General features: G+C 39.0%; 1 protein-coding gene across 1 annotated transcript; it reads left to right on the top strand.

Moving 5' to 3' along the window:
* The first annotated feature begins 8,446 nt into the window (after nucleotides 1-8,446).
* On the top strand, nucleotides 8,447-9,085 carry LOC147523424 (uncharacterized). Its single transcript, XM_086571014.1, has one exon. It carries the CDS (start codon nucleotides 8,447-8,449, stop codon nucleotides 9,083-9,085), a length of 639 nt encoding a protein of 212 aa, XP_086427140.1.
* Nucleotides 9,086-25,837: the final 16,752 nt, after the last annotated feature.

Below are 25,837 nucleotides of genomic sequence, written 5' to 3'. Positions count from 1 at the left end.
GAAGTAAAGCTATAGTAATTTTACTCTAGACTATCAAAGTTATCTACTCTCTTGAATCATGCAATAAATGGAGTAGAGAAATAGTTCCACTCCTAGTCCTTTAAACGTAAGTTTCCGCTAGTTTAATCGCTTTTAACAAAACAGTTGAAAGTAATGAATTGAATTACACTAATATTGCAATTGAACTTAAATAAGATGTTTAACTTATACTATGATAATAGAATATTGAAATGTGAATATGGAGAAGGGATTAGGGAGATTTGAATCCACTTGATGTATTCCTAATATGCTAGTGTCGATTATTATAGTTCTAATCAAATAAGATTAAGTGTTAATCCCTAATTACTCATGGAAATCTCTGCCAACTAATAATTAGCATGTGAAAAAATCTAACCCATTGTCATGGCGAATCAACTATCCTTCTAGAGTAAAACTCTTAACAAGCAATAATTCTAACTAACTTATCAAGTTTTCATCAAACTTCATCAAACCCCTCTAATGGAGGTTTAGGTAGATGTCATTAGACTATCATAAACAGAGATATAAGAAGGAGACATAATGAAGAACAATAATGAACTTTTATTAATCTAATGAATACTGAAGAACAATAATTAACTAAGGTTTAAACTAATAACTAAGTCTAAATCCTAACTATCTAGCTCTAATTAATTATATCTATATAAGTCTAAGTATATCTAATTATATGGCTTAGTTCTCTTTATATAAGAGAGGCTAGGTCTACATTTTCGTGCATGGGCTTTGGAGCCATATTTTGGGCCCTTAAATAAAGCCCAAATCCTAATTACATAAGTCCAAAAAAGGTTTCTCTATTGGAAATTATTGCAACAGCCTTTTCATCCACTTTTGCTTCTCTGATTGGGTCAAGGTCTAAACCGTTAGAAAGCTCTTTCCGATCTAGTCCTTGTGACATATAATAGGCCCAATTCTGAGGTTTGAGTCCAAAGATACGGCTTGCAGAGGTTCTGTTGACTTTTCTGCTCTATTTCTGCCTGCGTTGACTTTGACTTTTCAGCTTTGACCGGGCTTTAAAAATGTTTTTTCTCCTTGAATCTTGGCCTTTAATCATAGATCTTCTTAGCAACCAACCTTTGCTCCTTTTATCTTGCAAAAGTAACATGTTTCTTCACATATTTGACTCTAATGCCTGAAATACATAAACGCACGTAAACAATATTAACTCATATTTATTATACACATAATTGGTCTAAATGTAATGATATTAAGGGGTTAAAACTATAGTTTTGGGCTCTTATCAAGTTTCCATACTTTGCTATTAGGCTTTTGGAGTTCTAATTTTTTTTTTCAAAAGCTTAAGAAACATAATTATGTTTTTCTTTCCTGAAGCAAGTATCTAACTTTTATTTAAGAAAAGTATTTCTCTTATTTTTCTACATTTCATCCTATTTCTCATACTCATAATTTAGGTAGGTTATTTTATTTGGGGTTAATAGATGGGTAAGAAATTTTTGGTGAAAGTGAAAGGTTTAATGAAAGGTTCAGTGGAGTGACTAGGGGTAAAATTTGTAATAGGTATGAATATATTTTAGCTATGTCAATCCAAAGATGACCTAAATTCTCGCCTAGGGTTCGGATGGTGATCAAGTAAGTAGACGCGTGATTTTCTCTATTTTGAAAAACTACTCCTCTATGTCATTACTCACATATCACACATATCGAAGCTTTTTGGTAGATTCTCACAAGATTGATAATTTAAGTAAACTAACCGTGGATTCCAGAAACTTACTGCTATGTACAATCAATGATACTCAGTGTATGAATACTCATGAAAAGATGTAAAAGCTATTGCGTACGTATTATCTTAAGTTTCTTAAAAACAAACCCTAATTCGAATGCTAATGTGAGATTTCTAGATGATTTTCATCATCGAAAAAGAAACAAGACTTTGTCACTAAATACATTCACTAACAAGAAACTAGAAATTATATACAGCCTACAAGTTGCCTAATTTTTGCTACAGGTTTAAAGCATCCCCAAACTGAATGATGCTTAGTCCTCGAAGTATGAATAGATAAAGAAAGAAATTACCTGAGAACTGTGAGCAAAATTAGGGCTGGATTGCTAGAACAGAAAGATATTATAACATAATATATTATACAGAAATAACATAGGAAAGGCAAATATAGACAATTAGATATATATACACATTAGCCATCATCAAATTTACCATCCAGTAGGTCCTGATGTTCTCGCGTCATCCCACGTTAAATGCATTTCCTTAGCATCACGCCAATAGATAATGGCCTGCCAAATGGTGCTCCATTGTTGTTCACCTGACTCATTTAAATGTGCCAACATATTATTATCGTTCGGGTAGCAACTAACTTTCCTCAGGTACTGTGAAGAACATGCACACCATTGCCGAAACCTTAATGAACGAATTATTTTGCTCACCAGGCACATAGAATCTACTTTAACCCAGTCGTTAAAAGTAGCCAAAAATTATGGGAAATGGGTCTTCATAATTCGGCAAGTGGTTACAGGTAAAAGTATATACTAATGCTGAAAGGTGCAAGCCTTTTTCAGATTGGTGACAACACAGTTTATGATATCAAAGTATGTATGACCTTGAGCAAGAGCAATGAATATGACACAGACAACATCATTGGCAGTAGAAAAATGTCAATCTCCCAAATGTTCAGCAGGATAAACAACATGGCATTCCCCATGTTCATGGTCATGCTTGCTAAGGGAATGGTGGTTTCTGGCCATCTGCTAGGTGCAGTGCCTTCTTGTTTAATTGCAAGACCGTCACCGTATACTGCAAGAAACGCCGTCCATTAAAAGGAACGGGTAGAGTTCTGGCTAATGTATGGCCATGTTGTTGCTGGCTCGTGATAGCGAAGATCCAAAGTTAGGGCAAGCATCCCCAGCAGCGGCGCCATTTGATGATAACACTTTTGCGGGGTAAAGAATTGAAGTTTCTTTATCCGTTTTGGTACTAACTCAAGTTCCTTACACACGTTTTTCGTGTGTATTGTTAGAGTAAGGGTTTCGTTCCAACTTAAGACTAGGATAGCATTACAATTAGAGTTTGTTTAAGGGAAACTAGTGAGAAGGATTTTTGATGGTTGAGTAATATTAAAACTACTAAGCTTGATTTTAGATATCTTAAGTTAAAAGTTACGTAAACATATATGCACCATTAAAAAGAGAAATGGATAGATCAAAAGGTGTGGAGAGTTAAATCCACTCATGTGAACAAAAACCTTTATTGCTCGAATCTAGTTTATTGTATCTCTAATCTTTCTTGGACTTTATAGACAAATCTTAATATAGATTAGAGTTTGATTCTTAACAACATGTTCTTATCTCTAATATCATATTGCTAGTATGAGAAACAAAAGCAATGACTTATCTCTAAGAAATCACCTCAATTCCTAACTAGACTCTACACCAACTACCATTTTGGGGTAGGATATAAAGTCTAGCTTATTTGTCCTAAAAAAATAACTAGAAATCAATAACAAAAGTTGTTCCTCACATGAGAATCATTAACCCTCCAGAAAATAGGGTTTTAGCTCATGATCTTTGGAGTTGTATGCAATATGTTTGATTGTATGATAAGTTTAAAAGAAGAAGAGAAGAAGAGTGTAAAGAACTGAATTTAAACTTCAAAGAACAAGATTTTATTTAGAGAAAAACTAAAGTAGCCATTAACACTATTACACAAAAAAAACTAAGCTTAGCTAAAAATGAAAAATAATTGAACATGGAATAAATGCTCTCATTTACCAATTCACTACATATGAGATCATTCTCTCTTCCATCCCACGTGAAGCCACCTCCCACATTAAATTCCATCCAATCTAAAACTAAATCAAGACATAGTAATCACTATTACAAGAATCCAAAGTCAAGTCTTGCTAATTAATGAGATGCAAGGTGTCATGTGGTGCCAATTATTTGTTTGACTTGTGAGCTTGATTTAAGATATGATGACTCATCCAATCTTGTGGGCCCGCAAAGTGGGTCCACGTGTTGTGTCCAATGGCGGGCCGGCCTTTTAGAATTTTTACAACTTCCGCCTTTGCGTAGAATTTGTCGCACTGATTGTCTGAGCAACTTACTTGCCGAATTCGGAGTCCTGGTTCAAGAGATATGAGCTTCGGAAGTTCGATGCTTCTATACACGTAATCTCGTTTCTGACTTGATTTTGTCTTGTTTGAGTCTTTGGACTTTAGTCCGGCTTTCTTGGGTTTCACATGGGCTTAATCGGAAACTTTACATATACTTACTATTCCATGCTTAAATACTGGTTTTATCATCATTTTTACGTTGTTTGCGCAGACCTGCAAAAGCACGAAAATACGATTATTTCATGATTATTAAGCACATAATTAACCAAAATGTTACGTCTTTACGGGGTTTTATAATACAGTTTTGGGTGCTTATCACACCACCCCCAAACAGCACTTTGCTTGTCCTCAAGCAAAGAAGAGACATATATACAGATAAGTGGCCAAAAATGTGTAGTCCTAAGCTAATTCTCATTTCGTAGAGTGCGGTTGCATTGACCGTATGCAACAAGGCCTTAAACCACTAGGAATCCCCTAGTGGACGAGTTATAGCCTCGTGAGAGTTTTCCAAAGAAGATACTCACAAACTTCATCTATACTACAACGACTCAGTAACAAAAGCTTGTTTCCTAAATTTATCTAAGATATCTATACATCTCCCTAGCGGGGGAACGAGGATTAATTCCTTTAAAACTCAAGTTAATATGCATACAATAATTAAAACATCTACATATGAACTTGCATACAGTGAACCTTACATTGAATTGTATAAGCAAGACTGTTTCTGGATCCTTTGGAGAGCGTCCCTAAATAGGTTCTCACAGGTATATGTCGAAACACAAATTTGCTCTTAATTTTTCTACTCAGGTTTTGCTAACTCCAGTGTGCAGTGGCACACATTTCCTCACATCTAAATGATAAACAGAGGAGCTGAGGTCGATCAATCACATCTACTACTTATTATTACACCATCCTACTCCTAATTGAGCTAGATGTCTTTATTAGGTATTATAGGGCTTAGGTGGTGGTGTAAAAGAAAATGGAAATGGAAAATAAAAAATGACAAGTATGAGAGAATAAGGTCTTCCAGATATTTACACTAGAGAAATCCTTGTTTTCTTTTCTTGCTTCTACATGAGTTTTGATAAATGTAAAAAATATCGTTTTACTCCTACTTAACTAATTAAACTTAAACAGAAGTAAAATTATAGTAATTTTACTCTAGACTATCAAAGTTATCTACTCTCTTGAATCATGCAATAAATGGAGTAGAGAATTCGTTCCACTCCTAGTCCTTTAAACGTAAGTTTCCGCTAGTTTAATCGCTACTAACAAAACAGTTGAGAGTAATGAATTGAATTACACTAATATTGCAATTGAACTTAAATAAGATGTTTAACTTATACTATGATAATAGAATATTGAAATGTGAATATAGAGAAGGGATTAGGGAGATTTGAATCCACTTGATGTATTCATAATATGCTAGTGTCAATTATTACAGTTCTAATCAAATAAAATTAAGTGTTGATCCCTAATTACTCATGGCAATCTCTGCCAACTAATAATTAGCATGTGAGGAAATCCAACCCATTCTCATGGCGAATCAACTATCCTTCTAAAGTAAAACTCTTAACAAGCAATAATTCTAACTAACATATCAAGTCTTCATCAAGCTTCTAGAAGTTTGATGCTTTTGTGCACGTAATCTCGTTTCTGACTTGATTTTGTCTTGTTTGAGTCTTTGGGCTTTAGTCCGGCTTTGTTGGGCTTAACATGGGCTTAATCAGAAAGTTTTACGTATACTCACTATTATGTGCTTAATTAAATACTGGCTTTATCATCATTTTTATGTTGGTTGCGCAAACCTGCAAAAGCACGAAAATACAATTATTTCATGATTATTAAGCACATAATTAACCAAAATATTACGTCTCTACGGGGTTTTATAATACAGTTTTGGGTGCTTATCACATACCTATTTGGGGTATGAACAATGATTGTTCATACCTTAACATAATGTATGATCAGTACAAACACCTATTGGAGTATGAACAATCACTGTTTATACCTCAACATGAGTTATAAACAATCATTGTTCATACCTTTTGGGGTCTCAACATAATGTATAATCAATAAAAACACTTATTGGATTCGACAAAATTGGAATTACAATATTTGTTCCCGACTCTTCTATTTTCGAGGTGTGATGCACTCTCAGCTTCAAGAGTGCATACCTCGAAAATCGAAGAGTCGAGAACAAATATTGTTTTTTCGATTTTGTCGAAATTCGGGGTGTGATAATGAACGACAATCATTTTTCATCCCTATTTGAGGTATGATGAATCATTGTTCAACATTAACATGAGCTATGAACAATCATTGTTCATACCTATTTGGGGTATGAACAATCAATGTTCATATCTCAACATAATGTATGATCAGTATAAACACCTATTGGAGTATGAACAATCACTGTTTATACCTCAACAAGAGCTATAAACAATCATTGTTCATACCTATTTGGGGTCTCAACATAATGTATAATCAATAAAAACACTTATTGGAGGATTAATGTCACACCCCGAATTTCGACAAAATCGGAATTACAATATTTGTTCCCGACTCTTCGATTTTTGAGGTGTGATGCACTCTCAACTTCAAGAGTGCATCATACCTCAAAAATCGAAGAGTCGAGAACAAATATTGTTTTTTCGATTTTGTCAAAATTCGGGGTGTGACAATGAACGACAATCATTTTTCATCCCTATTTGAGGACAAGGGAACACAAAATATGGATCTACACTTGACAATGGCCTGAAGCAAATAAGAAAAGTCATATCAAACACCTATAAGTAGAGAGAGATGAACTACATAAGGCTTGATTCAAGTTCACCCAAGAAACTTGATACGTAGGCAACTCTTATCCAAAGAAAAAGTGCAGCCATTCCCAATCATTCTCAACATCAGGTTATAGGTAGAAACCTATACATCTACATTGGTGCCATCTGTCAGTTCGTTTTCTTGAGAAAAACACCCACACCATTTTTTCAAGCCTACTAAACTTGGTAAAATCACCATGGAAGAACAACTCAAAGCTCTCGTAGATCAAGTGAAGCACCTCCAAGACTCATTCACCACGCTCCAGCAAGAGAACCAAACTTTGGGAGAGCAAACCACTTCCAACACCAACAACATGGATCCTAACGCCATTGATAACAACGGTGTCGCAACACTCACAACCACCACCAATCAACGCCTTAATGACTTAGCCTAGCGCTTGGATAAATCAAGTGAAAAGGCCAGTGTAGCCCAGATCGTCCAAAAGATGCTCCAATCTTACAGAGCGTCACCATTCACCGCTAAAACCCGGGACAAGCAGCCTCCCAATGATTTCATCCAGCCAAAGTTCCCAATGTACAATGGCAGCTCGTGTCCAGTCGAAGACGTAGCTTGTTTCAAACCAAATCGATGCTCTATAAGCGGACGGGACTGACTACGAGATGCCGACTTTTCCCAGCCAGCCTAAAGGACGGAGCATTAGACTGGTTATATACGCTAGCGCCTGATTCAATCCACAACTTTGACAAGCTAGCCGAAACATTCACAGTAGAGTTCATCCACAACAGAAAGAAGCAAGCCGACTTGGACTCATTGTTCCAGCTAAAGCAAGCACACGACGAAACCATTCGGGCTTTCTTAGGTCGTTTCAAAAAGGAATTGCCATCAAAGGAGCTAGGCCTCAAGGATAGCTTTGCAACCTCGACATTCACCAACGCCTTCCTAGATGATTCTGAAGTAGCACGGTCACTCATGTGGAATAAGCCAAATCGCCTAGACGACCTGTACCACAGAGTCGACAAGTATGTGAAGTACGAAGAGTGGATGACCCAACGCAAGGGCAAAGAGGTCTTTGCAATAAGCGACAAAAGGGAACCCAAAGAAAGCAAGTAGTACTCAGGCAACAACAAGGGCACCAACTCCCAAAGGCCACCTTACATCAAGAGAGAATCTCCAACTTCTTCGGGTTGCCAGGCTACATCTGAAGAAAATAAAAACATCCCCTTACTTCAAGCCACACATCAACAAGGCCATAGAAATCCTAGGATGTCCGTACTACCACTTCCACAAACTCTACCACCATGACACAGATGAATGTTAGAGCTTCAAGCACTACCTCCAAGACTTAGTCGAAGAGGTAAAGCTAAAAGAATTTCTGCCAGAAAACGATCTCATGCATAAACTAAATGCCAACCGCAACAGAAGTAGGAGTCGTAGTCATGAATGACTTGCACAAAGAAGGAGCAGAAGCAGAACAACCCGACGATCTAAATCCCTAGGCCAATCGAGGCACAATAGACGACAGCACTCCTCCGATCGAAGAGGAAATGGTAATCCACATGATTACAGACACCTCCAGCAACAAAACCTCCGGTCATGAAAAGTGTAGGCGCATAGGAGCACTACAAGAGATCTACCACCTATCGCACAAGGCTGAGATGATCACTCCTGCCAGCTCTCGATCTACAACCGAGATATCATTCACCGAGAAAGATCTTGACAAGGTGTGCTTACCCCATAATGATGTTATGGTAGTGCACGTCAAGATTAACGGCATGACATTCATGCGGGTCCTAATCGATCTAGGTAGCTCTTGCGACATCCTCTTCTACCAAACATACAAGGATATGCACCTACCAGATTTGGTGATGATAGATTCAAATGCACCACTCTACGGGTTCAATGGAGACTGCACATATGCAATTGGAGACATCATCCTACCAGTCTCCATTAGAGGAAATGAGGACATGGTTAAGACCTCAACACACTTCAGTGTGATAGATGTCAAGTCATCATACATGACCATTTTAGGACGCAGGTGGATTCACAAGATCCAAACAGTTCCATCAACCTTACACCAAGTCTTGCGATTCCCTGGACCTCGAGGCATCATGGAGCTTAGAAACAACGAACTAGAAGCTCATCGATACAATCAAGTAAGCACAACAACCAAGGCCAAAACTTAGGTCACCAAGCCAAACGACAGCCTGAAGCCACAAGATCTTCAAGATTCCAGCCTTCCAGCATCAGCAATAGACAAGCTCAAAGAAAAACAAGCACAAGTCGAACCAGGAGAGAAAGTCAATTTAGTCACAAATGATGACCCAAAATTTGTTTATGTAGGGGCTAATTTAGACCCAAAGCTCAAGGAGCAACTTGTCAATTTTTTATCTTTCAATAAAGATGTATTTGCTTGGTCGTATATCGATATGCCAGGAATCGACCCTCAGGTCTCTTGGCACAAATTAAATGTAGATCCAACTATAAAGCCTATCAAACAATGACCTTAGAAACTAGCACTCAAATTTCAGAAAGCCATCAATGAAGAGATAGAAAAGCTCAAAAAAGTTGGATTCATCAGAGAGGTCGAGTACCTGACCTGGTTAGCCAACATCATAGTCATTCCTAATAAAAATGGCCAAGTACGACTCTGCATTGATTTCACCAACGTCAACAAGCACTGCCCAAAAGACAGCTTCCCTATACCTAGGATTGACATACTGGTAGATCAAATTTGTGGACAAGAACTTCTATAATTTATGGACGCATATAGCGGTTACAATCAGATACCACTTGCAGAAGAGGACTAGGAAAAGGCGTCCTTTATAACTGAACAAGGGGCGTTATGCTACAACGTCCTACCATTCGGATTGAAGAGCACCGGCGCAACGTACCAGAGACTTGTCACAAAAATGTTCAAAGACATGCTGGGTGACACTATGGAAGTCTACATAGACGACATGGTAGTCAAAAGTGCCAAAGCTAGCGACCACATTTCTCACCTACAAGCTGCCTTTGGAAGATTGCGCCAGAACAAGATGAAGCTTAACCTAGCAAAGTGCGTATTTATAGTAGCCTCAGGGAAATTCTTAGGGTACCTCGTCTCACAGCGACGCATTGAAGCGAATCCAGAGAAAATATGAGCCCTCCTTGAAATGTCAAAGCCAACCTCCAAACAACAAATATACAAGTTATCTGACATGGTCTTAACCCTCAACATATTCATCTCATGAGCACCTGACAAATGCAGACCGTTCCTTTAGATACTGAAGAGAGGCGCAACATTCACATGGATAGAAGATTGCCACAAAGCTTTCAACGACCTGAAATCCTACCTATCAACTCCACCTGTTGGGTCTGAACCAAATGAAGGAGAAACACTGGGGCTTTACCTTGCAACTACCGATTTTACCATCAGCTCGGTTCTCTTTCGCGAAAACAAGGGAATTGAAAAACCAATCTATTTCACCAGCAAAACATTGGCAGATTTAGAAAAGCATTGCTCTCCAATCGAAAAAACAATGTTAGCTTTGTTATACTTTGCTTGCAAGTTTCGACCATACTTCTAGGCTCACGACATCAAGGTCTTAACAGAGGTACCCATCAAGCAAGTCTTGAGTTCCACCAACAAAACAGAATGCATGCCCAAATGGGCAAAAGAACTTGGAGAGCATCACATCGAATTCTTCCCCAGAACATCGTGCAAAGGTCAGGTCGTTACCGATTTCCTTGCTGACTTCCCAGTCGAAGATATCAACTGGGAACTGACACTTCCTCTTTTTGTGTGTTTAGATGGTGTATGGATGATGTAGATAGATGATGATCGTTGAACAAAAGAGAAGCGTATCAAAACCTAATTATCCCTCACTAAGTAAAGGATGAGTAGGGTATCGTTCCACTTTTAAGTGTATGTTATGTGAAGAACAGGACTGGAAAGGGGGTTTGAGGGATTAAAAACTAATATTGTAGAGATTGTAGATTCTAATGCTAAACTAAGCTAAATTAACTAAACTATTGAGAATTTATAAGAGAGAGAATTCAAGAGATTAGAATCCACCAATACTTTTAATCTATGACCTTACGCTTCATGGTTGTTCTTACAAGTAGACTACAATTAGGGCAATCGGAAAGTGCCGATGCCCTTTTGGATGAAACATCGTTAACAATTAACTCTACTTAAGGTTGTTCTTATGTTTATGCTATTAATATCTTCTTTCCTTTTATGTAAGCTTGGGCAGCCATTCAATGTATTACCAAGAGCAACATCAAGGAGTACTTCCTAATAGGGCAGCCATTCAATGAATCACCACTTAAGGCAAACACAAAGAATACTTCCCCCCAAGGCAGCCACTCCACGAGCTACCCCTTCTAAGGCAACACAAAGAATACTTCCCTAACTCTAAAGAATTACACTACTAGAAGAAAAGTAAAGAACACTAGCATGATATTAATATTGCAAAACATAAACCCTATTCTATACTTCTATCCCCTGGTGTGGGCAATGGAACTAATAACTACAAACATAAAGAACTAACCTGATTGAAGAACACCATGAACCGGAAGAATCATTAAACCTTAAGCTGGCTTCATCTCCTCCCTTGAAGGAGAAGATTAGCCTTCCATATAGAAGGAAGAACACAAAAAAGCGAGAAGAAGAAGAGTTGAAGAACATAAGACTAGAAAGACTAATTTATTAAGACTTCGACTAGTTAAAACCAATCTTTTATTATTAATCTCTCTGCCTCAAGTTAAGGAGACAAGAATATAAGTGAATTGGCAAATTACATGAGGCACTTAGGTCCTCTATTTATAGGGGTTACAATGAGTTCTAGAAGCATTCCAAACCGTCATTTGTTTCCTAATACAAATAGGTTTCTTCGAGAGTCCGACCGTCTTCAAAACTGAGAAGAATTGGCTACTGATTAATCGATTCATGCGTGCGGGCGCATTATCCATCGTCCCAGACTTAATCAATGCGCTGGGCCTTTCGATCTATCGTCCCCAGATGTAATCAATGCGTCACGGGACTTTTTCGATCCATCGTCCCGGATGCATAAGCCGATTTTCTCTCTTACGCTCTATCCTTCTATATCCCTTTGCGGGCTTTGGTCCAAGCAACAAATCCTTTGGCCTTGGGCTTCCAAATAGACTTTAAAATAGGTCCAAGTCGCATATTTAATAGCTCCAATTCCTTGGCCTTCTCCATGATTGTCCACGGACCTCCCATGATGATCATTGATGCTCGAATTGCCGTTTTACCCCATTTTCTCTAATATTCTACAAAACTCTCTTTTTCACTGTAGAATCTTAAAACACAACTTATAAACACTATTATTCCACTAAGATGGCTAAACAAGAGGCATAATCGAGGGTTAAATAGCACTTTTTGAGCACTTATCACAACTCCCAACTAGCCTTTTGCTAGTCTCTTAGCAAATAAGATAAAAATAGATAAGTGATCAAAATCACATCCTAATAACAAAAATAAAATCCTAACTCATTTTTAGCAGAGGCATCGCGATTGCATTTACCATATGAAACAAGGCTTTAAACCTTTAAGTTCCCCAAAAAGGACGAGTTATAGTCTCGTGAGGGTTTTCGGTGATATACCCACAAAATCAATCAATAGCATGTTTAAGAATGATAGTATTTTCAGAGAGAGAAATTCCTTACCCACTTAGTGCTTACCCTGATAGAAAGTCTCCATTGCTAACTACATTTCTGCAAAGACTCATAGATTATGATGGGAGATAGTAAAATTGACAAAATTCTCAATCAAGGCTTATGTGTGTACTTAGTCAATCTCTATACTCTCCTATCCAAGAAAGCGGAATCCCTAGTTTACCATAGGTAGATAATCTCGACTTTCAATCCTCATCGGTCATACTCTCAGAAAAGAATCTCTCAGAAGATGGTCCACTATTTTACCTCATGTATGTGGGGAAAAGAATAATGTATACGAACATCCCACATACTACCTTGAAAAACAGACTTCTGAATAAAATTAGTCTCATGGAAAGAATGTCAATCACATATGAAGTGTCGGGTCCTTCACTTTAGCATCCTCTCACCTATTCTAGACTTTGTACCATACTGTAATGATAAGTCATGGGTTGTAACTTGGCTTGGGTATTGGTTTATGAAGGAAAGGTAAAAAGGATTCTAAGGTTGTTTCTGAAAACACTAAGGGTTTTGCTTCTTTCTTTGGAAGATTTCTTCAAATTCTGTATTGCAGATAAAATTCTTCCTTTATTTTAGCTTTTCCATCCATTTTGTTCAACTTTTTTTTTTTTTTTTTTTTTTTTTTTAAACTCAGTGGTATATCCTTGATTAGTACTGGATATGCTTGTTTTCCACTAGCTTCTTTCACTTTGAACAGAATGATGGGATTCATTGTATCTCTCTGGTATTTCCTTGTAATCTTCCTTTTTTGGTCTTTCTTCCTCCTTGTGCCCCTCGTATTCTCAGAAACATATGGGTATGGTGATAAAGATTTTGGCTATACTTCTTGCGGAGTTGGGTGAAGGGTGAATAGTAGGGTTTTATGAAAGAAAATGGCTTATTGTAAGGCTCAAAGGGTTTAACATGATGGTCCTACTAGGTGGGATAAAAGGCTGAATGGGTTCACTACTTGACTTATCAATTATGATACTCTGTTTTTTGAATAGACTACAAGACCTAATGGCTATCTCCTTAAAGTTGATGTCAACCGTGATTAACCAAATTAAAGAATAATGAGACTATATTACAACGACATAAAGAACTGAAAGATGATGAGTCACTAAGACTTCGGATTTTTAAGTAAGAACTCTCCAAAAATGAGTATAAAGCTCAAGTCTCACGGGCTAAGTCTAAAAATTCTACTTCGGTTTACTAGGGGTTTAAATCTCTCTTCTAGCAAAAGTACACAAAACTGACCAAGTATTATGGTGGTGCCTTGATAAAAAATTCTATCAATAAGAACTATGTCCGAGAGCATAATAAATAGTCTAAGCGGTAATGAAATCAATAATATCAACTATCTATCAAACTCAAAGACTAAGCGATTATAGAATCTATATCGGACTCATCATTAAAATTCATTTTTCTCATGCTCTTGATATAGAAACAAAAATATTTTAGTTTTTGAAAACTAATTTTGAAATTCATTTCTCAAGTACACCCTCCCCCTACTTATGCATGCATTGACCTCAATGTATAAAAAGTAAATGAAATGGATGAGAAAAAGGTAGGATATTACCATTGATGCGAATATCGAATTAGTTCAAGAAACAAATTTTTAGGTCTTTTTACGTCCCGGATCCCAAGACATAATGTGAGTCTTTTTAAAGTCGGATCCTCAAGACTAGAATTCCCATTCCAAAACTGATCTATCAACAACATGCTTACTTCCTATAGACATTTTATACTTTGGTCTACTAGAGTTATGAGACTTTGACTCCGACGCTTGCAACTCCTCTCGAAAGGACAAAGTTATGAAAATCGAGGGGCCCGGCTATCGGTGGCACTTATACTAATGAGATCCTAAGGAGTCAAGCTTACGGCGCTTGGCTTCCTCATGCAAAAACTTAAACTAGACAGAGTAACAGGTTCAGCAAGGGCATAGAATGTAATCTTTAAGGTGTGTAGGTAACTTACCCCAATTTTCCGCTTCAAGCGGTGGTGCGATAAACCCGGATCCTTGAGAAAAATGGCCTCCACGTCTCGATAGGTAACTCGAGAAAAGGCTTTAGTCGATGAGCATTGACTTTGAAGCGAGTCCTTCTCTTTATGTCTTCTACTTCAATAGCTCCAAAAGGTGTGACATGTCTTACTATAAGCGGTCCGATCCATCTAGATCTCGGCTTTCGAGGGGAAAATTTCTAGGCGAGAGTTGTAGACCGGAACCTTACGTCGGGTTCAAATTCTCTCTTGAGAATTCTTCTATCATGTAATGCTTTAGTCTTATCCTTGTAAATCCTCGACTTATCATAAGCATCACTTATCAATTCCTCTAATTCAGCGATCGAAGCTTCCTCCTTTCTCTGCTTGATCTAGGTTGAAATTCATCTCTTTTCACTGCCCAATAGGCTTTATGTTCTAACTTCAACGGGTAGATGACACGCTTTTCCATATACCAAGCGATAGGCGACATCCACATGGGTGTTTTGAATCTTTGATTCTGTATGCCCATAGTGCATCTTGGAGTCTAAGAGACCAGTCTTTCCTAGATGGATTTCTTGTCTTCTCCGAATACTCTTGATTTCCTATTGAAACTTCGCTTGACCATTAGTGCGAGGATGATATGGTAAAGCTAGCTTGTGAATTACTCCATACTTTGCCATAAGATTCCCAAATACGCGGTTACAGAAGTGAGAACCGTTATCAGCGATGATGGCTCTTGGTGTTCCAAATCTTGGTAGAATGTTCTTCTTGGAAAGTCCACGGCGACTTTATGATCGCGTGTTTCGTAGGAACTGCTTCAATCCATTTTGAAACATAGTCCACAGCAAGTAGAATGTAGGTGTAACCAAAGAAGGAGGAAATGGTCCCATGAAATCTATACCCCATACATCAAAGATTTACGAGATAAGGATCGGTTGTTGAGGCCACTCGAACCTTTTTCGAGGTTTTACCCAGAAATTGGCATCTCGGACATGCTTTGCAATAAATATTTGCATCTTTAAAAGAGTAGGCCAATAGAATCCAGCTTGTAATACCTTGTCTGCGATGCGTTGCGGGCCAAAGTGTCCTCCAAAAATTTGATCATGATGAGAATGATAGAATGGATTCTGTTCGATTCTGGGATGCATCTTGAATAATTTGATCGAACACTTCTTGAATAAGTATGGATCATCCAAAAAATAATATCGGCCTTTGAGTAGAATAAATCTTTTTCTTGCTTGCTCAATGTGATGGTACCTTGTCGGTCACAAGATAATTTGCAATGTGGCGTACCATGGCACCGATATCTTGAACAACCTGTTCATCGGGAAAAGTCTCCTGATTTGTAAATTGTCTTCCGTATTCTCCACTAGCAATCTAGAAGGTGATCAGCAGCGACATTCTCTGTTCCTTTCTTATCGCGTATCTCCAAATCAAATTCTTGTAAAAGTAGTATCCATCGGATCAATCTTGGCTTGGCATCCTGCTTAGCGAGTAAATGGCCGAAGGGCGACATGGTCGATTATAGACAATCACCTTTGAACCTATCGGATATTGTCGAATTTGTCAAGAGAATAGGCGGCTGGCTAAGAGTTCCTTCTCGGTGGTAGAATAATTAATCGAGCTCCATTTAGAGTCTTGCTAGCATAGTAGATTGCATATGGCACTTTCTTGTCTCTTTGTCCTAGAGCGGCTCCTATAGCATAATCGGATGCATCACACATGATTTCAAATGGCTGGCTCAATCGGCATACGAATGATTGGTGCTGAAGTTAGTGCTTCCTTTAACTTCATAAAAGCTTCAACACATGATGTATCAAAATCAAAGACAATATCTTTCCCTAACGGATGTGACGGTGGTCTTGCAATTCTTTGAAATCTTTGATAAATCGGCGGTAGAATCCAGCGTGACCTAGGAAGCCACGGATATCTTTGGCAGTTCTCGGTTTGGGTAGATCCTTTATAATATCAATCTTCACTTTCGATCTACTAGAATTCCTTCCTTTGAAACTTGGTGACCCTAGCACTATCCCTTCCTTTACCATGAAGTGACACTTTTCCCGATTGAGAACTAAGTTGGTATCGCAAACAGCGTTTAAGGACTAAGGAGAGATGGTGTAGGCAATCCTCAAAAGATGATCAAAAACTGAAAAATCGTCCATAAAACTTCCATGTATTTCTCCACCATGTCGTCAAAAATACTCATCATGCATCGAAAAAGTGGCGGTGCATTGCATAGACCAAAAGGCATCTGACGGTGGCGAATGTTCGAATGGACATGTGAATGTGGTCTTCTCTTGGTCCTCGGGGTGAATATGGATTTGAAAATATCGAGTAACCATCAAAGCGAGTAGTAAGCTTGTCGGCTAATCTTTCTAACATCGATCGATAAATGGCAATGGAAAATGGTCTTTTCTCGATGCGCTATTCGACTTCACATGTCGATGCAAACTCTCCATCGGTCTGAATCTGGTTGGAATCAACTCATTGTTCTCGTTCTCGATCAACGTGGTTTCGGACTTCTTTGGCACAACTTTTGGACTAACCCATTGACTATCGAAATAGGGTAGATAATGCGGCGTCAAGGAGTTTGGCGACCTCTTCTCTAACTACTTCCTTCATTTTGGATTAAGCCTCCCTCGTGGTTGCTTAGAAGTCTTGGAATCCTCTTCGGATGAATCTATGTTGAACTATCATAGGGCTGATCCCCTTGATATCATCAATTGTCCAACCTATAGTTGACTTGTGTTCCTTTAAAAGTGCTACTAACACGGATTCTGCTCCTTAGTCAAATCGATGCAATGACTCTTGGGTAGGTTCCCAAATCTCCCAAGAAAACATACTTGAGTGTAGGCGGTAAAGGCTTCAATTCTAGCTTAGGTGGCTCCTTCTTAAGCTCTTTAGGTGGTCCATCAAGCATAGGTGATTCAAGCTTTTCTTTGAACTTGATGTCATCCATGACGGTGATGAATCAAAATCGCATTGATTGACTCAACACTAAGTTCCTCAATCGAGTGCATGTCGAGGCTTTCAATAACTTCATCATTAGGATATGAATGAGTCGGATAATCTGTCTTAGCTAGCGCTTCAATCATGCATACCTCGTTCACGGCACATACTTCCTGTGGTTCTTTGTAACATATGGAAAATATTGGTTTCGACTTTCATATTACCAAAGGATAATGTCATATTACCGTTTCGACGGTTGATGAGTGCATTTGCGGTGGCCAAGAATGGTGCGCCTAGAATGATTGGTATCGCCTACGGATGTAGGTTACGTGTTAGAAAGTACTATGAAATCAACGGATAATAGAAGTCTTCGATCTTGACTATGGCGTCTTCAATGAGTCCTCTAGGTATCTTCATTGATCTATCGCCACAACTGTAAAGTAACATCGGTCGGTTTTAGATCCTTCAAATGACTTCTCGTAGATGAAATATGGTAGAAGATTCTGCGGCACCCAAATCTAGTAAAGCTTGTTCCTCAAAGAATCTCGATTCTGCATGTAGCAGTTGGACTTCGGGATCTTTCGGTTTCACAACCGATAGATTCGTAGATGCGATGAACATCTTTGGCGATAAAAGCTTCTTCGGAATGTTGGTCTTCTTCTTTACTAGATCTTTTCGGGGAACTTGGCATATGAGGGAACTTGCTTGATGGCGGTCGAAATGGGATATTAATCGTAAATTCTGAAATACATCCATAAAATCTCCTTATCTTGGTCATCTCTTACGGTATTCACTAGTTTGAAGGAAATGGTCTTTGGCGGATTCTTCAATATTGGTTCTCTTCTTTCGGCGGTTGGCTTGGTAACAAATAGTGGAGTGGCGGTGGAGTCACTTTCGTGATGGCTTCTTCTTACTTACTTCCCGCGATGTAGTTCCTTGACTTCTCTCTCAGCGGTTACTTTGAGTGGGTGGCACAACACTAGATATATCACGGGATGTTAGAAGCTGGGTGGGATGGTGGGGACATAAGTTACCTTAGGCTCCATAGAATCTTTTCTGGTTCATAGACAATCTTGTTATCAACTTTCTTGCGACCTCCAGTGGTGGTGACAGAATTAACTTGGGCATTCGAGTGAGTAATCTCCAGGTTATCCACCTGCAAGACACCTCTTCCTTTCGGATTTGGCTCCGGCTGGCTTGGTAATGCTCCTTTTGATCTTTCTGTCAAGGCGGCAGCGATTTGCCCTATCTGGCCTTGAATGACACTAAAGTTATTCTCAACTACGGGTTCTTTGATTTGTCTGTTTGACTCATTGACAATGGTGGTGATAGCTTCTTCGGATGTGGGATAAGCGCTGCTTTCGGAGGCGTAAGGGGCAATATATCCACTCATAAGATCTGGTACTAACTCTATGTTTGTGTTGGCTTGGTATTCTTTGGTTACGGTATATTTGTTGATTTACGTATGGTTCTTTGGCGGTTTTGGAACCGATCTTGGTTATACAGGCCGATTTGGTGATTTTGGAATCACGGAGGAAAATTCCTCGATTTGTATTTTGTGGTTTCCAATAATTTTGTCCACGATTGAGGCTGGTTATTTCTTCCTAAAGAGTTGATACTACATGCCTCTGCATTAGTATCGAGATAATCTGAACACTCTTGATTGGTGTGGCCTTCATCGGAACATAGCTCACAAATGGTATAACAAGGCTTGGATGGTGAGGTTTAGCTTGGAAATTGTTTGGTTTTGGAGGATTCATGGAGAACTGATCAAACTTCTTGTTTAGATTTTCAAGTCTGTTGATAGGCTTGCCATAATTGATAGCATTGCTTGATTTGGGTCTTCTTGAATTTGGTTGCCAAATTTCTTGGCACCCCTCCACTCTAGCTCGTCCTCGTTGCTAGTACTCCATTGTTGAGTGTCTTTAGCTAAATTTCGAAAGTTGTAGGCTTCCTCTCCATCGATGATGTAAACTTACCTTGATGCATTGGTGTATCATCGCTTGTTCATAGTAGAAAGTCCTCGAAAGAAAAAAAAATGAGCCAATGTGCTCTTATCATAACCATGATGTGGACATGAGACTAGCAGATTATTGAATTTCTCCCGGCTTTGATGATATTCTTGATCACCTTCCCTTTGAAATTGTTGATGAAACTGCTGCATGGCATCTGTTTTTACGGGGTGGGTAGAACTTGTTCATAAACTTTGTTCTCAACTTCTCGGTTGTTGATTGAATTGATCGATTTGTCGCAGTTAACCATTCGGATGCTTTACCTTTGAGTGAGAGTGGAAAAAGAATTAACTTGATACTCTCATCCTTGATCTTCGGTTCTTGAAAGTTAGAGGGTGATAGAAATTTGTTCATGTGAACATAAAAAATTTGAACATTATGCGAACCATTGAACTTTGGAAGCATAGAGATTCGCGATGCTCTAAGTTCAAATTGATTAGCTTACGTCTCTGGAAAAACAATCTTTCTTTGGGTGGGTCTCAATGATTGGTGAATAGAAATCACTTTCGGCTTTTTCCTCTGTTGTGCTTGCATTGGAGGAATAGCTTCAAGATTATTGGTGTCCAAAACACCTCCGTCATTGCTTGCGGCCATTGTATCAATCTCGTCTAGTATTCTTGTGAGTCGGTTGTTAAACCTTGTCCACTGTTGTGTTCTTACGGACGATGATATGGACGACGGGGCATACACTAGAAAATTCTATGCAAAAATAATAAAAACTATCCTACTATGCAACTATTCTAAATTATACTAGAATGTAAAACTACTTTTTTCTTATTTGGGTTGGGCTTTGCGGCTAGTATCTCGCCCGTTGTCTAAAATTTGTCTCTTCTTAGGGTTATGGTGAATCACTTGGATTGCTTAAGTACCACTGCCCGCGAGGCGATAGTCCGTTTGTCAAGATTCGGACAAAAAACACTAGAGTCGATATTTTATTTTGTGTTGGCTTACAACTTCAATTGTTGAAAAGATCCTAAATGCAATTATACTAGAAAGCAATAAAACTAAACTATGATGCAACTATACTAAAAGCAATAAAAAGAATGAAGATTTGACTAACTTTGGATGGTAGATCTTGTCTTGAGATGTCCTTCAAGCTTCTTTCTTTCTTAAAAGGATGGATGATGCGGCTAAAATTACCTCGATATCAAAATTCTAATCTTGAAAGAAAGCGTTAAACATAAACAACTTAAAGCGGCGGTTTCATTTGACACTTCCTCTTTTTGTGTGTTTAGATGGTGTATGGATGATGTAGATAGATGATGATCGTTGAACAAAGAAGCGTATCAAAACCTAATTATCCCTCGCTAAGTAAAGGATGAGTAGGGTATCGTTCCACTTTTAAGTGTATGTTATGTGAAAAACGAGGAATTTGGAAAGGGGTTTGAGGGATTAAAACTAATATTGTAGAGATTGTAGATTCTAATGCTAAACTAAGCTAAATTAACTAAACTATTGAGAATTTTATAGAGAGAATTCAAGAGATTAGAATCCACCAATACTTTTAATCTATGATATACGCTTCATGGTTGTTCTTACAAGTAGACTACAATTAGGCAATCGGCGAGTCTGCGATGCCCTTTGGATGAAACATCGTTAACAATTAACTCTACTTAAGGTTGTTCTTATGTTTATGTTATTAATATCTTCTTTCCTTTTATGTAAGCTTGGGCAGCCATTTGATGTATTACCAAGAGCAACATCGAGGAGTACTTCCTAATAGGGCAGACCATTGATGAATCACCACTTAAGGCAAACACAAAGAATACTTCCCTAGGCAGACCACTCCCTGAGCTACCCCTTCAAAAGGCAACACAAAGAATACTTCCCTAACTCTAAAAGAATTACACTACTAGAAGAAAAGTAAAGAACACTAGCATGATATTAATATTGCAAAACATAAACCCTATTCTATACTTCTATCCTGGTGTGGGCAATGGAACTAATAACTACAAACATAAAGAACTAACTTTGATTGAAGAACACCATGAAACCGGAAGAATCATTAAACCTTAAGCTGGCTTCATCTCCTCCCTTGAAGGAGAAGATTAGCCTTCCATATAGAAAGGAAGAAACGAAGAGCGAGAAGAAGAAGAGTTGAAGAACATAAGACTAGAAAGACTAATTTATTAAGACTTCGACTAGTTAAAACCAATCTTTTATTATTAATCTCTCACGCCTCAAGTTAAGGAGACAAGAATATAAGTGAATTGGCAAATTACATGAGGCACTTAGGTCCTCTATTTATAGGGGTTACAATGAGTTCTAGAAGCATTCCAAACCGTCATTTGTTTCCTAATACAAATAGGTTTCTTTTCGAGAATCGACCTTCTTCTTCAAAGCCGAGAAAGGAATTGGCTACGATTAATGTCGATTCATGCGTGCGGGCGCATTATCCATCGTCCCGGACTTAATCAATGCGTCACGGGCCTTCGATCTATCGTCCCGGATGCAATCAATGCGTCGGGCGGCTTTCGATCCATCGTCCCGGGCATAAAGCGCCGATTTTCTCTCTTACGCTCTATCCTTCTATCCTCTTTTGCGGGCTTTGGTCCAAGCAGCGAATCCTTTGGCCTTGGGCTTCCAAATAGACTTTAAAATAGGTCCAAGTCGCATATTTAATAGCTCAATTCCTTAGCCTTCTCCATGATTGTCCACGGACCTCCCATGTGATCATTGATGCTCGAATTGCCGTTTTACCCCATTTTCTCTAATATTCTACAAAACTCTCTTTTTCACCTGTAGAATCTTAAAACACAACTTATAAACACTATTAGTCCACTAAGATGGCTAAACAAGAGGCATAATCGAGGGTTAAATAGCACTTTTTGAGCACTTATCAGGAACCCGAGTCCATTACCTCACTCCATCAACCAACCACTCCAGACACATGACACCTCTACGTAGATGGAGCTTGCAACAACAACGGTAGTGGACTAGGGGTTGTGTTAACTTCTCCAGAAGGAACCCAGCTACAAAAGTCTATCAAAATCGATTTTGTAACATCTAACAATGAAGCGGAATATGAAGCGTTAATCACAGGCCTCCACATGGCACATCAATTACAAGTACAGAAGCTCAAAGCTTATAGTGACTCGCAATTAATCGTCAAACAGATTACCAAAAAGTATGTGACAAATGGATCAAACTTATCCAAGTACGTTCAGGTCGTCAGCGATATAATCAGCTCGTTCACAACATTCTCCTTGGAACATATTCCCCAAGAAGATAACAGACATGCAGACAGCCTGGCTTTCTCAGTCTCAATGACCCAAGATGCATGTCCCAGAATAGTTTACATTGACATCCTGGAGAGGCCCGCCTACCAACATGAAAGTATCAACAGTCTCACGGACTTCCAGCCCTCATCTAAGGAAGAGATTACCCAATCTTGGATCGGTCCATTTCTAAGCTTTATCTTGTATGGCAAGCTCCCAGTGGAGGCAAAGAACGCTCGTGCCATACAATTTTGCGCTCCTAGATACACTATCATCAACGGATGATTATTCCAAAAATCCACAGGAGGATTTCACCTAAGGTGCATCACTCCACGCGAAGGCCAACTCATCTTCGATGAAATTCACAAAGGCAAATGTGGCAACCATGCAAGAGCAAGATCTCTTGCTTACAAAGCAATTGCCCAAGGGTATTATTGGCCAGGCATACACATCGAAGCAAAGAGGTATGTTCTCAGAAGCCACTAATGTCAAACATTTGGTCACAACCACCTAAGTCCAGCACGTGAATTGATCAACATAGCTAGCCCGTGGCCTTTTCATATGTGGGGGCTAGACATCATGGGACCATTTATCCTACAAAAGAAGACATGACTCAAATACGTCCTTGCCGCAATAGATTACTTCACCAAATAGGTTAAGGCGATCCCACTTGTTCAAGTCAAAGAAGTCCACGTCATCAACTTCATATGGACCAACATCATCATAAAATTTGGTCTACCCCACACCCTCATCATGGACAATGGAACCCAATTTGCCGGCACACAAGTCAAGACATTTCTACAAAAGTGGCGCATCACTCAAGCATTTTTCACACCTAGATACGCACAAAGCAATGGCCAAGCATAGGCCACAAACAAATCCATCAAAGAAAATCTCCAAAAGAAATTGGATAGCAAGAAAAGCTAATGGCCAGATCAACTCGAGAACATTTTATGGGCATACAGAATAACAGCTCGATCCAGTACCAATGAATCTCCTTTCACACTTTGCTTTGGAACTGAAGCAGTAATACCATCAGAACTTACAATCACAACCACACGTTCTGACATCGTCGAATCAGGAGAAAATAACAACATCTTATCCAAAGGAGTTGACCTCCTAGAAGAACGCAGGGAGACTGCTACAATATCCCTAGCTCGGTATCACCAAGCCATCCAACGATCTTACAACAAGAAGGTCGTCCCAAGATCTTTCCAAGATGGCGACCTAGTCCTCAAAAGGACCCTAGCTAGCACCAGCCAAGCTTGACCCAACTTAGGAAGGCCCATACATAGTTCATAGAGTCATTGGAAATGGAGCTTACTGGATCAAAACTCAGCTCGGTGATGTGCTTCCCCGACCTTGGAATACAGCTCTACTCAAGCACTTCTACCAATAATTTTTCCCTAGATGTATCAATCAATATGAATAAAATTTCATCAGCATTTCGCGTTTAAGTGTTCTCCTTGCATTACATGAATACCACGCCTCTTGCACTCGTTGCCCGATCTGGTATAGCAAAGTAATCGTCTTAACACCAACACTAGGGTTAAGCACGATTCAACTATAATTCCCACTCAAAGGCTAATTATCAATCAAGTCCAATCCATGGTCCCCCAAAAGGACCGCAAATCAACTTAGCACCAAATTCAGGGTTAAGCATGATTCAAGTATAATTGCCACGCAAAGGCTAATTATCTGTCAAATCCAATCCAAGGTACCTCCAAAAGGACCACAAGTTAACTCAAGGCCTCTGAAAGGGTTAAGTTTGATTCAACTATAATTACCACTCAAGGGCTAATTATCAGTAAAAAATCAATCATAGGTTCCCCCAAAAAAGAACCACTCAATCAACCCACACACACCTAAGGGTACAAAGTAACCTAGGTGTCAACTAGGCACATCTACCAGGTTGTGCACAAGTATTTACGACCTACAAACATTAGGCGATCTGCCAATATACGACTTACTACTATGCAAGACAGGTTGTCGAATAGTAAAACAAGAAACAAGGGAAGCAATCATAGTCATACCAAACTCATAGATATTCTCAATTCAAAAAAAGTAAGTAAATTAACTACTTCACTTACTACAAAGTCGGTTAGACACTAGAGGCCCCCAGGTTATCCTGGGTAAATAACCTCAGCATCCCCATCAAATAATTAAGTCATCAGTATAAAAAACAAAGGCAATTTAAATACTTAACCCACCATCAACATATGATAAGAAAAACCAATTAGTTCACACGAGACAAATTCTCCACATTCAAGGGGTCCAGATTGTAGCCCTCTTCACCAACAGAGCCACCAACCAGATCACCACTTACAATAGGCACATCAGCAGCAACACCCTCAGTTGGTTCGGCAGCCGGAGTAGCACTTACATCAGTGGGTAGATCAGGTCGTCTACTAGCATCTGCCGCAGCACTTTCTATAGTTACTACTGTAACCCTACTTTCAACAGACCTTTTCAAGGTTTTGTACTTACGTTCTAGCTCCATATAATCATCCACTAGAATGTAGACATCACCACTCTCGACCAGGTCATTGTATTCATTTTGAGCTCGTTCAGCAATGGCTTGCAATTGTTTGCTCTAAGCAATCCAATGCGCTACCTCCACCCTTGAAATGTCAAGAGATGGCTGCAATAAGCCAGCTTCCCAGCCAATTCACCAACCTGAGCCCTCAACCCCGCCACTTCAATTCGTTCAACTTCTTGCACAGCCACCAATTTGTCATAATTAGCCTCCTTGGTAACCTCCAACTCTTTTTTATACATATCAGCAATAACTGTCATCTCTCTCAACTTCCTATATATTGCCAAAACCTGACAAACCAACAAAATAAGTCAAAAATCAATAACACAAAGCACAAAAAAAAGCTTGGGTCGGAAGGATACTTACAAAACAAAGCAAGCGATCCATGTCTTTTAGATTCGCCTCCAGATCCTTCCAGTATCTAGTGCATTCCTATCTCCATCAAGAACAATACTTTCCAGCAACCCATTCGTAACCAACGAAGACTTGAAGCTACAGTCCTTGTTCCTCACCAACCGCGGTAAACCACTCACAACTGGTTCCTAGTAGGTAACCGTCCTATCCAGAACGTCGGACTTA

The sequence above is a fragment of the Coptis chinensis genome, chromosome 1 (genome assembly GCF_015680905.1).
Source record: "Coptis chinensis isolate HL-2020 chromosome 1, ASM1568090v1, whole genome shotgun sequence".
Taxonomy (NCBI): Eukaryota; Viridiplantae; Streptophyta; class Magnoliopsida; order Ranunculales; family Ranunculaceae; genus Coptis; species Coptis chinensis.
Note: the sequence above shows the minus strand (reverse complement) of the source record. Positions and strands in the feature narration are given on the sequence as shown.